The sequence below is a fragment of the Sorex araneus genome, chromosome 5 (genome assembly GCF_027595985.1).
Source record: "Sorex araneus isolate mSorAra2 chromosome 5, mSorAra2.pri, whole genome shotgun sequence".
NCBI classification, from domain to species: Eukaryota; Metazoa; Chordata; class Mammalia; order Eulipotyphla; family Soricidae; genus Sorex; species Sorex araneus.
In genome coordinates, this window is record NC_073306.1 from 57,039,186 (window position 1) to 57,056,572 (window position 17,387).

Here is a 17,387-nt window from a genome sequence, read left to right on the forward strand (position 1 = left end):
CTCTCAATGAACTTCCATGATAAGGGGCTATGACTCGAAGAGCTCGAGTACATGCTTTACATGTGGAATCCTACCAACATTCTTCTCCCTCTCCAGCCCCACTGGGTTGGGCCCCAAACCAAAATCTTAAAAATAAAATGTGCCAGAGAGAGAATTCTATGGGCTGGAAGGCTCATGCTTTGCCTGCTGGAGCCTAGATTTGATCCATGCCACCGCACAGTCCTCCAAGCACCACAGGGAGTGACCAAGCCCCCAGGGACCAGGCCAGGAGTAGCCCCTGAGCACCAAGTTTGTCCCCCAAACCAAAAGATAAAATCTACACTAAAAAATAAAAGCCAGCTGAGACAGAACGGGTGATTAAGTATGCATGTTCGTGGTGGAGTCAGAGCTGGGTTTGGATATTAGTCCTGACTCTAATTAGCTGTGTCACCTTAGGCAAGTTATTTAATCCCTTGAACTTCAATTTCGTCATCTATAAAATAGGGAATTCATAGAGCTGATGAGAGATTGAAATGGGATAATGCCCGTGACTTAACCTGGACAAGCTTCATGTCCTCATCTGCTCAGTGAGAGAGGCAATAGTCTCTCTCCTCACCACCGCCTCTGGTCGTGGTGGAGGTGACAATGAAGAAATAGGTGTGATGCACTTGGAACCACACCTGGCGTGTAGTCAGTGTGCAATAAGAATTATTAGCAGCAGAACTATTAGTATGTGTATCCATATTCAGACTCAGCGCCTGGCGATTACAGAGTGCTCGCTTAAATGACAGGTAGCAAGCATTGAGAAGGAAGCAGCTTTCAGGGACGTGGCGTGATTGCCTGCCAGGCACAGAGCAATCCTACTGGGGTAGGCTGCCCTACTGGTGCTCTTGAGTTGGCTTATTGAGGGCGTCTTTGGTGCCCATGAATCTAGGAAGGCTTCGTGGTGGAAGAGGCTGTTGGAGATGGGGAGAGGGTCTGCTCCAGGCAGTAGGGAAGAATGGGCCATTCCTGTGTGATGCTGGAAGGGCTAGCCAGGGTGACATTAGTGTGACTGGTCCCCGTGGTGCAGATTTCCGTCCCCTGGAGACATGCTTTCACTTTGCAGATACTGTTGTTGGCTCTGAAGGGGTCCTGACTGGCCACCCCCAAGCTCTCGGGGCCCTTCATTGTCAGGGCTCAGGCGGGTCTCTGAGGAGCTCCCAGCATGCCATACTGTCCCCAGGAGTCTCGGGCACAGCTCCCTTTTGGGAAGGGCCGGGAGCATAGTGACCTCTCCCTTGGGAGGAGAAGCAGGCCTCTCCCATCTTGAGGACTTCAGTCTGGGGTCCTTCAGAGCTTCTCCAGGGCATAGGACTTCCATTGTTCCAGCCCCCCTCTTGTACCCCAGACTGGCCAAACCGGTTCTGGGGAAGGGGGGCGGGGAGCAGGCACGTTGAGACAGCCACCTGCCCGCCTGCGAGGTTCCCTCCGCCTTCACCTCCCCTCTCCCCGCCCCACACAATACCCGGGAGCTTCCCTGGCCTGGCGCAGGGGCCATGCCGACATGGCCCCCTGAGGACCTGGCTGCACCCCCAGGGCCCCCCGGGTGCCTTGGAGCCCTGGACCGTGCTGGAGGCTGGACTGAGCTCCCCGGCTGAGGTAGGGCCCCACCCTCCTGCCAGTGGCCCCCTCCGCCCCCCCTGCCAGTCTCCCCGGGAATCCTTTGTGCCTGGCTGCCCGCTGAGTCGCGCCAGACCCACTCAGGGCTTTGGCCTCAGTAGGTCCTGCAGCCTGCATGACTTGGAGCTCCTTTCCGGTCACGACCTCTCTCTCTCTCTCTCTCTCTCTCTTGACTTTGTCACTTAAGGGACTCAGGGGACCTGCTCTAACCCTGCTTCTCCCGGCACCAGGACAGGCACCCCCTGAGAGGGGGCAGGGAGGAGTAGGGCACAGGAGCCAGAGTCCAACCTTCCCCCTAGCCTGGCCAGGTGGACCCGGTGCTCGGGTGATTAGCAGTGTCTACCCGGAGCCCCCACCACCCGCTTTGTCCTAGCCCATCCTCCTCAGTCTGCAGAGACAGTAGGACCAGGTCCCTGAGAAGGGAAGGCCAACAGGGAGGCCTTGGAGGCTACTAAACCCAGGGGGATGCTGAAGTCCAGAGACAGCCTGTGACTTGCCTAAGGCCACACAGCTGGTCAGTGTCAACAATGGGCCTTGAACCTGGACTGGGCTTATCCTTCTGGCTTTTCAGAATGACCCAGTGAACACTGTGGAGTAGCCCGCGACTGTGCTTGGGCAGATGATGTCCCTGGGCCAATTCTTGTCCTGAGTTTCTCTTTTTTTTTTTTTCTAACAAATGAGCCACAGAGGACACAAGCACAGTTTCCCCCGGCTCCCCAGTATTTGGGTCCTGAAGGGTCTGAGGCCACATGACTGGCATCCCAGCTCTTCTTCATCGTGTGTTTTATTTACTCATTCACTTTGCAGCACCTGGGATCAAAGCCAAGTCTCCCGCACACAAGTGTGTGCTTTGCCCCTGAGCTGCAGCCCTGGCTTCTCAGACTGGTCATGCTCAGTCGCCCCTGACCTCGACAGATCTGGAGGTGACTCACTAGCCAGCCTCATGTCCCCAGGAAGCCTGCCATCCTTCTCCTGCTTCCCTTATGTACAGCCTTTCCCCTCCTGGCTTTAGCAGGAAGTGCCTTGTCCCGCGTTTTGCACATTTGTCCCTGCAGCTGGCTGTGGAGGAGACTCTCCTTGCTGCCCTCCAGGAGCTTCTAGAACCCCAGGGAAGAGACTCTCCCAGAAGGCAAGGGAACAGGATGTGTGTGCTTGCACACACATGCCTGCAGAAGCAAGTGGGACTTGGGTGCTCTAGACTTGGGATTCCTGGAGCGCAAGAATGTCTCTCTAGTGGGGGTGGAGTGACAGTACAGTGAGTAGGGCATTGGCCTTGCGTGTGGCTGAACCCGGGTTCAATCCCTGGCATCCCAAATGGTCCCCCAAGCACCCCCAGGAGTAACTTGAGTACAGAGCCTGGAGTAATCCCTGAGCACTTCTGGGTGTGGCCGAAAATAACCAAACCAAAACAAAGAATGTATCTCCAGGGGCTGGAGTAATAGTCCAGTGGGTAGGGCACTTGCATTGCACCCAGGCTGACCTGGCTTCCAGCTCTGGCATCCCACACAGCCCTCTGAGCTCCCGGTTACCCAGAGCACGGAGCCAGGTGTAACCAGGTGTAAGCCCTGAGCACAGCTGCTGTACCACCCCCTGTCGCCCAACCCCCCCCCCCACCCCGCCAAGAAAAAGAACATCTGTCTGGCCGGCAGGGGTCCCCTGTGTCTCCTGTCACATGCTCCCGAGAAGTGGACAGGGCCACCCTTGCAGCTTCGGTTTCCACTTTCCACATCTGTGTGGTGGCCCCAATTGCCCCAGAGTGGATAACTTTTTTCTGATAACTTGGAGAAAAATGGCCAATTCTATTTATGCACACACTACCCTAGGAATAGATGAGGAAAGACGGTGTGGATGAAGTGGGGCTTGAGGGTTGAAGGGACAAACTAGAGTTGTCCCCGAGGAGCAGCCCCCGCCCAGGGTAAGAAAGCAGGGAAAGCAAGGGAGGGGCTCTGCAATGAGGGGTGGGCCCATTAGAGACTCAGTGCTCCCCCCCTGGGTTCTCTCCTCCCACCCTCAGAGTCCCTGACACTCAAGCCAAGACTTTCTTCCTGAATTCCCTAAGTCCCCGAGTATTTCAGCTGAGAACAGTTAACTGTTATTTCCTCCGGGAAGCCTTCCTGGAATGCCAGGTGGAGATGAGCCAAACACCCTTCTTGGATGGCTCCTCTGGCTTGGCTCTTGCCCGATTGTAACTGTTTTTGTTTTTTGGCTCCCCTGATAGACTGGCAACCCTGTGGCGCATCAAATGTTAGTCTATCTATCTATCCCCTGGGATCTTCTGGGCTTCACATCTGTCTCCGAGTATCAGCTCTCTCTGAAATGTTTTGTGTCTCTGTCTCCCCATCTCCATTTTTGGGTCCCCGTATGCCTCCGTGTCTGTGGTCTTCTGGTTTTGATTGTCCGGGGATCTCATTTTGGAGTAGCTGTCTAGAGCAACTTTGTTTCTGAAAGTCTTTATCTCTCCTGGCCCGGCCAGGCTGCTGGGCACTGCCCCTTTGGCTGGAGGGGGCTAAGGGTGTCCACACACACACACACACACACACACACACACACACACACACACACACACGCCTGCCCACAGTGAGGCCAGGCTAGGGTAGGCCCCCGCCCAGTCCGCTGCCTGCTCCCTCCCTCTACCCGCTTGCCTCACCACAGGGTTTGGTGAATCAAACTCTTTGTCTGGGTGGGATCTCCCCCGCCAGCTGGGCAGAGAGGGCTTCCCTGCCCGGCAGCACAACAGCCTCGGCAGCAGCAGCCTGGCCTCAGCTGGAGAGGTGAGGGCTGGAGGGAAAGGCAGCTGGTGGAGGTCGACGGGGACCAGGGCTGTAGGGATTCAGACCCCTGCATCACTGGCCGGGTCGAGACGCTGACTGTCTCCGTCCCTGGGAATGACTTCTTCCCCAGAGGGGAACTGATTGGCTTGGTCATATCCCAGGGCTGGGAGCAGGAGTTGGCAAGAACTAAGCTGGAGGGGCGGAGGGTGGGGGGTGGCTGGGGCGCCTCCCTGCCCTTCTCCTGGGAGGGCCCGGTCTCATGTGGAGGGTGGCCTGCCTGCCAGTCTGTGATTCTCCTAGCCAGCTTGGCATGGGTGTGGGCACCACTCAGCACTGAAGGCTGTAAGTCTGGCCACGGAGAGGAGGTTGGGTAATACCGAGGCAAGTGCTTCTGTGCCCGGGGTTTGTGTGTACATGCGGGTGTGTGAGTGGGGATGGATGAAGGCTGAGAAGGTGCCAGTGTCTGATGGGTCAGCGTGTGTGTGAGAAAGTGTGCTCGTGGATGTTATCTGCATAAAAGAGCTTGTGGGGTTGATTTTGTAATTGGTCTGGGTGTGTCTGTGTAACTATCTTGCCTCTGGGTATACTTGGAAGAAAACGTGTGTGGAGGTCTGTGGAACAAACTTTTCACTTTGTGTGAAAAGGCATGTATTGGGGGGGGGGGCGTCTTCTGGATGTCCAAGGTGGTTCCTGATGCAGGCTCTGAAGTCAGACTGCCTGGGCTGGCATTCTGGCTCCACTGCTAACCACATGACAACCTCCCGAGCCTTGCTTTTTGCCACCTGTACAATGGGGAGACTACCAGCATCAACTCAGGGCTGCTGGGAGGAGTGGCATATATGTGTGGAGTTCCAGGCTGGTCGCTGGTGCATTGGCATGTGCTGTAAAAGTTGGCAGCTGATGCACATGCCCACAAAGGCTTGTCTAGGCCTCCAGGACATGGTGGCTCACTGACCAGCACTGGTATCCTATGCTATCTTTGGTTCCTTCTCCCCGCAGGCACAGTGGGTGGCAGAGTGGAAGAGGAATGGACTGTGGACCACCTGCCACACTCCAGGCCCACCTGGCAGGCCCACCTGGCACCACCTGCCCCCCGGTTGCCGTATGCCAGCAGGAGAGTCTGTCCTTTGTGGAGTTGCCCGCGCTGCAGCCGCCCAGCCCTGTGTGTCTGGACCTCTTCCCTGTCACCTCAGAGGAGCTGAGGGCTCCCGGCAGCCGCTGGTCTCTGGGGACCCCGGCCCCTCTCCTATGGACATCACCTCCAGGAAGCCCAGACCCTGAGATTGACACCAGTGGGGGCATGCGGCCCAGCAGAGCTGGCAGCTGGCCGCACTGCCCTAGTGCCCAGCCTGCAGCTCTAGAGGGACCCTGGAGTCCCCGGCACCCGCAGCCGCAGCGCAGGGCCAGCCATGGCTCAGAGAAGAAGTCGGCCTGTGAGTCACTGGGTGCAGAAGGGGGCAGCGGGATGGAGAGGGGAGAGACTGCTGGCTCTTGCAGGACCCTTTCAGGACTTAGAATAAATGTTCGTGACCAAGAACAGGCCTTCAGGCGAGGCGCATGACCAGTCTGAGATCACACAGCCAGTGGCTGTACCGGGCCCCTTCCCTCCCGTGGTGAGGTCTGGCCTCTCAAGCCCTTGTACTGTCACCACTGCCCAGGCACCAGAGCCCTGTGGAAACCCAGCTCCTTCCCTGGCATGTGCCCCCGATGCTCAGAAACACAGGCAGGAGGAGGCAGGTGCAGGGGAGGGACCGTTGGCTGCAGCCGGTGCTCTCCCCCCACCCCTCTGCAGGGCGCAAGATGCGGGTGTACCAGCGCGAGGAGGGCCCTGGCAGCTCTGAGGCTCAGCCGGTGTTCCTTGAGCCTGGCCAGGCCTCTCAGCAGGCCCTGGGCACAGAGGAGCCGAGGCCCCTGGAGCTGTCCGGGGCCACCCGAGTCAGCCTGGAGGGGCCTGAGCGGAGGCGCTTCTCAGCCTCTGAGCTGATGACCCGCCTGCACTCCTCCCTGCGCCTGGGCCGGAGCTCAGCAGCCAGGGCACTAGCCGCCAGCGGCACTGCAGCCCCCCGCGAAGGTAAAGACCCTCTAGTCTCCTGGGTCCACAGCACCCACACGCTAGATGAGGGCAGCGCTGGATCCTTTGGGTGCTGGTCAGCTGGAGAGTGGCGCCCACATCAGGGACACTCCCGGGACCATGCAACCTCAGTTCTCACCCTCCCCAGGGAAAGCATCCGGAAGGGAGTCGCGCAACGCTGACATGAGGTTGGACAGTACGGGGACGCCTGTCCCTGCTGACTCGAGCGGGGCCCACAGTGGCTGGCCCGAGCCCAGGTACTGTCACCCACTCCGGGCTCGGGTCGGAGAAGTGTCAAGGACGAAGGACCCTGAGACGCTCCCTTTTCTAGGCTGGACACGCCGGAAGAGCCGGCTCTGAGTTCTAGGAGCGCTAGCGAGCGGCGCCAGTCACGGTTCCTCCTGAACTGTAGGTGGGAGGGGCTGGGGACTTGGGGTTGGGGGCAGGGGAGACCCTGGGGACAGTGGGGACACTGGCGGAGGGCGAGGGAGAGCACTGCATCCTTGCTGAGGAGCGCAAGGGCTGGGCGCGACCGTGGTGCCCCCGCGGTGTTTACGGAACGAGTGAGTGAATGAATGAATTCACCGTGCCCTGACATCCGAACCGTCGGAAAGGCTTGCTAAGGGCGGCGGGCCTGGGGCGAGCCGGGGAGAAGGCGGGCGCGGCTGGCAGGCGCCCCACGGCTCTGTCCCGACCTTCTCCCCGCCCAGCCGTCCTCTACCAGGAATACAGCGACGTGGCCAGCGCCCGCGAGCTGCGGCGGCAGCAGCGCGAGGAGGAGGGCCCGGCGGACGAGGCGGAGGGCGCGGAGGAGGGGCCGGGCCCGCCGCGCACCAACCTCTCCCCGAGCAGCTCCTTCCGCGCGCAGCGCTCGGCGCGAGGCTCCACCTTCTCGCTGTGGCAGGACATCCCCGACGTGCGCGGCAGCGGTGTCCTGGCCACGCTGAGCTTGCGCGACTGCAAACTGCAGGAGGTGGGAAGCAGGGCCCACCCTAGGGGGCGTGGCCACTGGGAGGGCGTGGTGGGGCGTGGCCATTCTGTTGGGGCGGGAGAAGGCGTGGTCAATGTGTCGGGGGCGGGAAGAAGCTGGTCTGGGGAGGCAAATAGGGCGTGGCGATTGTGTCGGGGGTGGGAAGAGGGCGTGGCCATTGTGTCGGGGCGGTGAGAGGGCGTGGTCAATGTGTGGGGGCGGGGAGAAGGCGGTCTGGGGAGTCGAATAGGGCGTGGCCATTGTGTCGGGGTGGTGAGAGGGCGTGGTCAATGTGTCGGGGGCGGGGAGAGGGAGTACTGAATAGCCAAAGAGGGAGAGGCTTTGGGGCGGAGTTGGGGAGGGGGCATTCCAGGGATTAGGGGGAGTGACCATAGGGGACGGTCCGGGGATAAGGGGGTGGAGCCACGGGAGGGGCGGGGCCAGGGGCCCAGTATGCAGATTAAGTGGGACTGCAAAACTCTGGAGGTGGGCAGAGCACCCAGCTTGCCTTCCAAGCTGGGATGGCAAGCTGGCAAGTGGGTGCTCAGACAAGTCAAGGTGCGGCAAGCAGCAAGGCTGCAGGGAGGACCCCCAGAACTCCCCTCAGAGACTTGGGTGAGGAATGGGAAATGGGCAGACCCAACAAGGAAAGGCCTAGGTTGGAGCCCAGCCAGAGGTGGGAATCAGCCAGGGTCCTACAAGGTCGGATCAAGGAAAGCAAGGTCAAGAAAGGGTAGAGCCATGGGGGTGACACCTATGTTAAAGACTGGGCCCTATAGGTGGGGCTTGGGGCAAAATCCTGGGCTCAGCTAGGTTTGAACTGTGCTGATGGAGACAGCTCCAGGTCACGGTGGGTCCAGAGAAGGGATGCTGCAGTGTTTAAAAGAGTCTCGTCCAGGGCTTGGGGAGGGAGGGTATGCGAGTCGAGGCATCCGTGGTGGACTGATCCAGCCGTGCCAGCCTGCGTCTACCCTTGCCTAGGCCAAGTTTGAGCTGATCACTTCCGAGGCCTCGTACATCCACAGCCTGTCAGTGGCCGTGGGACACTTCTTAGGCTCCGCGGAGCTGAGTGAGTGTCTGGGGACGCAGGACAAGCAGTGGTTGTTTTCCAAACTGCCCGAGGTCAAGAGCACCAGTGAGAGGTGAGGGGGTGGTCAAACCTGGGGTTGGGGTCAAGACCGAGCCTGTGTGCGTCCAGGTCTGAGGGGTACATACAGACTCTGACCCCTCGTTGACCCCTTGCCTTCACCCCCTCCCCACCCTCCCAACCTCCCAGGTTCCTGCAGGACCTTGAGCAGCGTCTGGAAGCAGACGTCCTGCGTTTCAGCGTGTGTGATGTTGTGCTGTACCACTGCCCCGCCTTCCGCCGTGTCTACCTGCCCTATGTCACCAACCAGGCCTACCAGGAGCGCACCTACCAGCGCCTGCTGTAGGCTGGGGCTCTGGAAGGGGGTTGCAGGTAGTGGGTCAGGCAGGAGTGGGCACAGAGCACTGGGGCACCAGGGAAAGGCTGTGCCCAGCATCTGAGCCCAAGGGGAAGGAAGAATGTGCTGAGAAGTCACTGGAGAAATTAATGGGGTGGCTGAGACCAGGGAGCAGGAGCTCTTGGGACCCCTGAACCCACGTGTGACCCCAGGCCACTGCCCATATTGCAGCCTGGAGAACCCCAAGTTTCCTGGAATCCTAGCTCGACTGGAGGAGTCCCCAGTGTGCCAGCGGCTGCCTCTCACCTCCTTCCTCATCCTGCCCTTTCAGAGGATCACCCGCCTCAAGATGCTGGTGGAGGTACCCTGGGGCCCCAGGCACTGCAGAGGGCTAGGCAGAAGCGCCCCTAGGGTGCCTCCACAGACACTTTGGGGGCAGCCCTAGGTGTGCAGGGTCAGAGGTGGAGCCCACAACCAGACTTGTGCCCACCCCTCTTCCCACCTAGAACATCCTAAAGCGGACAGCACAGGGCTCTGAAGATGAGGACATGGCCACCAAGGCCTTCAATGCACTCAAGGAGGTGAGCTCACCTGCATCTGAAGGGCCCCCCCCAGCCTGTCCCTAAAAGACACTTTGGGATCTCTGGCCCTAAGGCAGGAGTCTGTGGGAGGCAGGGTGGGGGCTGCGGGCGACTGACCCCGCCTCCCCAGCTGGTGCAAGAGTGCAACACCAGTGTGCAGTCCATGAAGAGGACGGAGGAGCTCATCCACCTGAGCAAGAAGATCCACTTTGAGGGCAAGGTGCGTGCCCAGGCGGGTGGAACCGAAGGGGCCTCTCCTGCTCACCTTCCCGGGGGCTGCCGACCAGTCCATCCCTTGCCCACATCCTCCAGCCCCGCCCTGTTCAGTGTTCTCTCTGCCTGGGTACCCTTGAGCCTGACTGATCTTTCCCTTCCATCTACCCCATCCTCTAGATCTTCCCGCTGATCTCCCAGGCCCGCTGGCTGGTTCGGCACGGGGAGCTGGTGGAGCTGGCACCGCTGCCCGCAGCGCCCCCTGCCAAGCTGAAGCTGTCCAGCAAGGCCGTCTACCTGCACCTGTTTAACGACTGCTTGCTGCTCTCAAGGCGGAAGGAGTGAGTTGGGGCAGAGTGGGGGGAGGTTGATCCCTTCCCTCCCCCCCTCCCCCAAAAAGGAGGTCCCACCAGGGCACCATGAACCTGGACGGCTCCCAAGGGAAAGCTATGGATACATGTCAGGCTAGGCAAGTCCGTCTGCAAGAGCTGAGGCCCAAGGGCCACACTGTGTGCAGAGACCTTGAAGCCTCTCTGTGCTTCAGCCAATCAGGACAGAGCTTTAGAACACAATCCAGGAGCCCCAGCTCCATCCTGGCTCATCCCGGTTATAGACATGATATGAGCACCTATTCCGTGCCTGGAATTCTGTGAATTATACACTTTATTTTTATTCAATTTAAAAAGTTTTCTGGGGTCTCTCAAACAAAACTTAGGAGGGCCAGGGGCTACTCTTGATGATACTTGGCCCAGAGTTGCTTGAGCTCAGTGCAAGGGGTTGCTAGGGCCAGGAATTGAACCCGGGGCTGCCACATGCCTGGCATTCACTCAAGAGTTATCTCCTGGGTCTGGAATCTACCCTTCAGCCCCCTAAATGTCTTTCTGGGACTAAGCTCCAATGTTCTCATGATCATAGAGTTAGGAAGGACAGGAGCCAGGAGGAGGTCAGATTCCAGGCTTTTAGTCGCTCTGCCATCTACCTATAGAGACTCCCATGGAGGGCCATTCAGTGTGAGATTAATACAGGAGAAACAAAGATGGAGAGATAGTATAGCAGGTAGGGCATTTGCCTTGCATGCGGCCAATCCAACTTCGATCCCCAGTATCTATATATTCCCCTGAGCACCAGTGATTCTGGGGTGCAGAGCCAGGAGTAACACCTAAGCATCACCAGAAACAATATGCAGGAAAAGGGTTGGCATATGCCAGGCATAACAGTATTAGCTGTGACTGTTATTCATTTGGGATGAGGGAGAGACTTCAAGTCTTCCTGAATGCAGTAAACCTTAGGCTTGATGGGACGAAGGATTAATATACTATGGGGATCATTCCTGAGTCAGGTATGACTGAACCCCTTTTCTGTACTAGATCTTTTGACAGGTGCTGAGGACATAGAGATGAAGGGGATTAGATGTCAGCTCATAGGAGCTCTCAGCCCAGTTAATATACATCTTGATAACCAACCACCTCTTTAGGTTTTGATGGAAAGGTGTACAGGTCCTGTAGCATCCCCTGTAGTTGGATTAAAATCAGTGAGCTTTCACAAAGGAAAGGACATTTGAAGGGTGAGTTTTGAAGGATGTGCAGGGGTTTTCCAGGTAGAATGGACTTGAAGGGGGGATTGCAAAGTCATAGAAGGCATAAAACAGTGTTTAGGGGATGATGAGGCCTATTTGTAGAGGAGAAGGGCAGGGAAAGGAAGGGAAGTGGGAAGTCATGGTAGAGAGTTGAATTTTTTCGCAGGGCAGGTGGGAACATGGAAAATTTTTATTTTTATTAAATCACTGTGAGATGCACAGTTACAAAGTTGCTCATGGTTGGGTTTTGGTCGTTTAATGTTCCAACACCCATTCACCATACATTTCCTGCTACCAATATCCCCAGTTTCTCTCCTTCAGTCTCCACCCCCCGCCTGCCTCTGTGAATGGCATTTTTCTTCTCTCTCTCTCTTTCTCTTTCCTTTTGGGCATTATGGTTCGCAGTACAGGTACCTCCTATCAGCATTCAACTCTTGTCTAGAGTGATCATTTCCAGCTATCATTGCCATAAGGGTCCCTTCACTATCCTAAATGCCCTCTCTCCACACTAGTGGCAAGCTTCCAACCATGGGCCAGTCCACCTGGCGAGCACAGAAAATTAATCAGTGACATTTTACTCTTGGCCAATTTGGAGGATAGTCTAAATTGGAAAGACTAGAGGTCCTTACAGTTGTCCAGATGCAGTTGGGTGATGCAGAAGTGGTAAGGACCTCAGAGATACGTGAGTTCTGTGGGTGGTGAGGGGATGGACAGACATATTTGTTAATATATCAGTCGTATTAACATAGCTGACATAGCTGTTACTTGGGGGTGAGAAGGAGAGGGAGGAAAATGTGAGGATTACCGCCAAGTTTCCTCGTGGGCAATGTGGTGGTGACTCTTGCGGGAGTGTGGACAGTGAAGGGATCTGCTTTGAAGTTAGAGATACTGGGTTCTGCTTTTTTTTCTTTTTGGGTCACACCCAGCGATGCACAGGGGTTACTCCTGGCTCATGCACTCAGGAATTATTCCTGGTGGTGCTCGGAGTTCCACATGGGATGCTGGGAATCGAACCTGGGTTGGCCGTGTGCAAGGCAAATGCCCTCCCCGCTGTGCTATTGCTCCAGCCCGTAGGTTCTGCTTTGATGGGCTGAGATAAAGGATCCTCTAGTCCCCTGGCTCCCCACCCACCCATTCTTCCCTGAACTTGGACACCAGGTGGGGTCAGGCACTGACCTTCAAGAACCAACAAGAGTCAAAGTTCAGCCTTTCATGCCAGTTAGAGTCAGGTCCCGAACAATCCATAGATCTCTTTAGGGAGGCTCGTAGGGGATTCTGTCACCTCCCGCCTGGCAGTAAGCGGGCAGGAATGGAATTAATTCCCACTTCCTCTTGGGTCTTTGCTGGCTACTGGGGAGCCAGTTGCAGTGCAGAGCCAAGTGTCCTTGAGCAGCTGGTAGAGTTCAGATGGCCCTCTCACCTTTCTTCTAATCAGAGATTACCTCGGGGAGGAGGGAGTGGGGCTGGGCCCAGCCCCGGCTAACCTCCCTGCTTGGTCCTGCAGGCTTGGCAAGTTCGCCGTTTTTGTCCATGCCAAGATGGCAGAGCTGCAGGTCAAAGACCTGAGCCTCAAGCTGCAGGGCATCCCCGGCCACGTGTTTCTCCTTCAGCTCCTTCACGGGCAACATGCCAAGCACCAGTTCCTGCTGAGGGCACGCACAGAGTGAGTGAGCCTGGGTCGGGGGGACCCCCTACACCGCCAGTGGACATTCGCTTCATTCTCTCCAACTTGAGGATGGAGGCAGAATGCAGGACCTGGGCGGGGCTGGCATCCCGGAAGCTCGCCATTTCAGCTTGGGAGCAGGGCTGTGGGCAGGCCCCGGGGAGTCGGGGGTCGGTGGGGGGGCCGGGAAGCTGGAAGCCAGACCCTGGACTGGGGCGTGGCTCCCACACTGCTGGGTGTACCAGCTCAGCCTCCCTCTCCCTAGAAGTGAGAAGCAGCGATGGATCTCAGCCCTGTGTCCCTCCAGCCCCCAGGAAGACCAAGAAATCATCAGCGAGGGGGAAGGTAGTGAGCTGCCCACCCCCTACTCCTGAGGTCGGGGTACCTCACTGCTCTTCCCCTTCCCTCCATCCTCAGGGTCATGTTGCCAGCTGAGTGAGGGGGGTGGGGGGAAAAAATCATACAGGCCCAGGCAGTCAGGTCTGGCTCTCCAGAGCCCAGGAGGACGGGACAGGATTTATGCGGGGCAGGGCACAGGCAGGAATATCCAGAAATGACAATGCCTTTTATGTCCCCCTGATTCCCCCCTCCTCAGAAGCCCACTTTTCAAGTTAAAAAACAGAGGCACAGAGGGGCTGGAGCGATAGCACAGCGGGTAGGGCGTTTGCCTTGCACGCGGCCGACCCGGGTTCAAATCCCAGCATCCCATATGGTCCCCTGAGCACGGCCAGGGGTAATTCCTGAGTGCAGAGCCAGGAGTAACCCCTGTGCATCGCCAGGTGTGACCCAAAAAGCAAAAAAAAAAAAAAAAACAGAGGCACAGAGAGGCAAAGGAATTGGTCTAAATGTCCTCAGCTAGTAAGAGGCAGAACAGGAGCCAGAGCCCGAGCCTTGTGTATCTTTGCATCACTTGCACAGGGGACCTTACACAGAAGTGGCCTGGCGGGGTGAGAAGTTGGGGGGAAAGGGTGGGAGTGAGTGTGGGGGACCCAGAAGGGTCTTCTTCAGGCCCCTCTCAGGTGGTTCATCAGTAGAATACTTGCCTTGCATATGAGAGTGAGAGAGAGAGAGATAGAAAGAAAGAGAGGGAGGGGACTGGAGTGATAGCACAGAGGGTAGGGCGTTTGCCTTGCACGCGGCCGACCCGGGTTCGAATCCCAGCATCCCATATGGTCCCCTGAGCACCGCCAGGGGTAATTCCTGAGTGCATGAGCCAGGAATGACCCCTGTGCATTGCCGGTGTGACCCAAAAAGCAAAAAAAAATAAAAAGAAAGAGAGGGAGGAAGGGAGGGAAAAGAAGAGAGAGAAAGGGAGAGAGAGAAAGGGAAAGGGAGAGAAGGAGAGAGAGGGGAAGGAGAGAGAAAGAAGGAAAGAGAGATAGAAAGAAAGAGAGAGAGAGAGGGAGAGAGGGGGAGAGAGAGAAGGAGAGAGAGAGATAGAAAGGGAGAGAGGGAGAGAGAGAGAAGGAGAGAGAGAGAAAGAGAGAAAGAGAGAGAGAGACGGCGAGTATGGGAGTGATGTGGGACTGGAAAGCCAGGGTACCGCCTCGTCTTAGACGACCTTGATGCTGAGGTACTAGTCAACTATTGAAGAGTTCTGAGCAGGGGACTTGGAGCTGAGCTCAGGGGGAGGGAGGCAGCTCCTTTCTGCTTCCTACCCCTCTTGATAGGGGACTTTGCATATGCCTGTATTTTACTTATTTATCTATTTACTTACCTTGGGGTTTGGGGCCAAGTGAAAGTGCTTAGGATTTACTTCTGAATCTGGACTTAGGGGTCATCCCTGGCACTATTCAGGGGCCCCGTGCAGTGCCGAGGATCAGACCGGGATCAGCTCTACGTAGGCCAGAGCCTTAGCCCTGTACTATCTCTTGGGCCCCAGCCTTTATTTAATCCACACAACAGCTGCTGACAGAGATCCCTAGGATATCCAAACATGTGAAGTCATTTGCTCGAGGTCACACAGCCAACAGGTGGCAGAGCTGGGCTTTCTGCTCCCCAGGTTCTCCCAGCCCCCCATGCATGCCGGGGAGAACTGTGGACTTGGGCTGGAGCAGATTCTCAGACTTGGACTAAAAGCATGAGTCAGGAGTTAAGCCCTGAGCATAGCTGGGTGTGCCTGGGCACTCCCTCCTCCCCAAAAAAGGGTCCTTTTGGGGCTGGAAGGTGGACTTCCCACTCCACAGTGGGGGTCTGGGAAGGCTCTTGAAGGGTGAAGAGAAGCAGCCGAAAGAACCTGGGATCAGTCTTCTGGGCAGGAGGCAAGCCAGTACAAAGGCCCAGAGGCAAGAAGAAGCTTCTAGCACTGGGGGAACAGCGGGGTGACCAGTGCAGCTGAGCTTCTGGAGGGAGATGGGCAGGAGAAGCAGAGAGAAGGTCAGGCTGTGAGGAGGACCTTGAATTTTTTTCTAAGAGGAGTGTAAGCCTGGGGCCTGGGGCTGCTCGCAGACGTGCTCAGCCTGGCAGCCCCATCCCCAGGTTGTTGATACAGTGCTGCTTGTACAGAGAGGTGCTGGGGGCCCCCAGGGCTGCACCCTGCAGCCTTCAGAAGCCAGGAAGTGCCAGGGATTGAACTGGCCCTTTGAGTCACCTCCTGCTTCCTTGGGTTACACCTAGTGGCCAGGGGGGCTCAAGGATACCCCTCAGCACAGTGTTTGCTGAGGGGTCCATGCAGTGTCAGGGCTGGAGCCCGGTCCCTGTGTGCAAAGCATGTGATTCCCGGTGCTTGTGGGGTGGGCTGGCGTGTGGCTGAAGTTCCTGTTGAAAAGATGGATCGGAGTAGAGCCAGGGGGCATGTTGCTACTTGGTGAGGCTCTCTGGGGGTACTTGGGCACCCGCCTGGAGGTCAGGATGAGGTGCTGGATGGACCGTGGAGCTGGGGAGGAGAGTCTTGGGCCCTGCCGCAGTAACTGACGTGAGGGCGGAGGGGATTCCCTGGGTTGGTGTTTAGGGTTGACAAGTGGGCTCAGAGGAAGAGACAGAAACAACCGTGGTCACCCTCTGGGGCCCCTCCGACCTCCTCCTGCCTTCCCTACCCCACCCCTGCCACGTCCAGCCCCGGGGGGCCTTCCTCACCCCCACCCTGGGCTGTCAGACCGCCCCCAAGTTCAATGTGTGAGGACATACAAGGCGCTGCAGCCGGACGAGCTGACCCTGGAGAAGACGGACATCCTGGCAGTGAGGACCCGGACGAGCGACGGTGAGAGGGGCCTCCCCAACCACAAGGGTCAGGGGGTGGGAGGACAAGGCTGGATGACTGACATATCCCCGGGAAAGGTTGTGCAAGGTCGTTCCACCATCGCATGCAGGAAGCAAGTTAGGCAAGAGGAGGAACTTCCTGCCTGGAAAGAGGCGGGTGGCCGTGGGAAGTAGCCCTCTCTGAGATGCCGGCGGAACAGGGCAGGAGGGCAGCTCAAGTCCTTCCTGGAGGCCGGAGTGCCCTGGAGTGATGTCACCTGGGCTCAGGGGTGCAGGTGAGGCTCACCTCCGCGCGTGCGGTCTCTGCTGTGCCCCTGACGGTGTTCCTGGCCTGCGTGTCCCTAGGCTGGCTGGAGGGCGTCCGCCTGGCAGATGGGGAGAAAGGCTGGGTGCCCCAGGCCTACGTGGAAGAGATCAGCAGCCTCAGCGCCCGTCTCCGGAACGTGCGGGAGAATAAGCGGATCACCAGCGCCACCAGCAAACTGGGGGAGCCCCTGACCTGACGGGCAGCCTTGCTCTGGCACCGGCTCTGGGCTGACTCCTGGACAGGCCTGGAAGCGCCTGCTGGGTCCTCCCACTGCAGGCCACCGCTGCTGGGACATCTGTCCTCTGCTCTTGGCATTGAAAAGACAGGCTGGAACAGGAGGGGATGTGCCCCCCAGTGGCCTGGAGGGGCTCCCCTGTCCTCACAGGTCTGCATGCTGCGTCTCTGGACCGAGGACAGTGTCTTCCCCCGACACGGTTCCCAGCAGGTGACCTGTGGCATCTGGCAAGCATGGGCAGCGTCTCCCTTCCCTGCCCTAGACCCTGCCCGACTGTGGGCCCCTCTGGCAGGACCCTGGCTGGAAAGGGTGTGGTGTGGTGGGAGACGGCCCTCTGGCCAGAGCCTGCCCGGGCCCAAGTTCCTGTGACTTGCCTGTGATAAACTCCCGTCACCCTTTGCTTGGAGCTTCTGGCCCTCTAATGCCACTCTGCCCCAGGACCCCCTCCCCAGCTAAACATCAGGAGGGTCTCTGGCTGCTTCCTCATGGGGATTTATCCTTCTGTAGGGCTCACATCTCCATTCCAGAGGAGGGCGAGAGAGGGGCTGTATATAAATCAGACGGCTTTTTGTGCTAATGAACAAAACACCAGGTCTAAATAAGCTTAAATATTAAAGAGATGTATTCACCCGGTCGTTGTTCCTTATGTCTTTGAAAGCAGGGATACAAGTGAGTTGAAACAATAGAACTGTATTCATTCTTTTACAGGTCTAGAGGCCAAAGTCCGAGATAGGTGC

The 17,387-nt window shown here is 57.7% G+C and overlaps 1 protein-coding gene across 1 annotated transcript; it reads left to right on the top strand.

Moving 5' to 3' along the window:
- The first annotated feature begins 5,439 nt into the window (after positions 1-5,439).
- On the top strand, positions 5,440-17,089 carry ARHGEF19 (Rho guanine nucleotide exchange factor 19). Its single transcript, XM_004603659.2, has 15 exons — positions 5,440-5,845; positions 6,205-6,483; positions 6,632-6,740; positions 6,815-6,891; positions 7,194-7,456; positions 8,435-8,595; positions 8,730-8,882; positions 9,109-9,238; positions 9,384-9,458; positions 9,589-9,678; positions 9,852-10,012; positions 12,752-12,910; positions 13,176-13,255; positions 16,005-16,109; positions 16,454-17,089. Exons 1-15 carry the CDS (start codon positions 5,440-5,442, stop codon positions 16,609-16,611), a joined length of 2,406 nt encoding a protein of 801 aa, XP_004603716.2. The 3' UTR covers positions 16,612-17,089.
- The last annotated feature ends 298 nt before the right edge of the window (positions 17,090-17,387 follow it).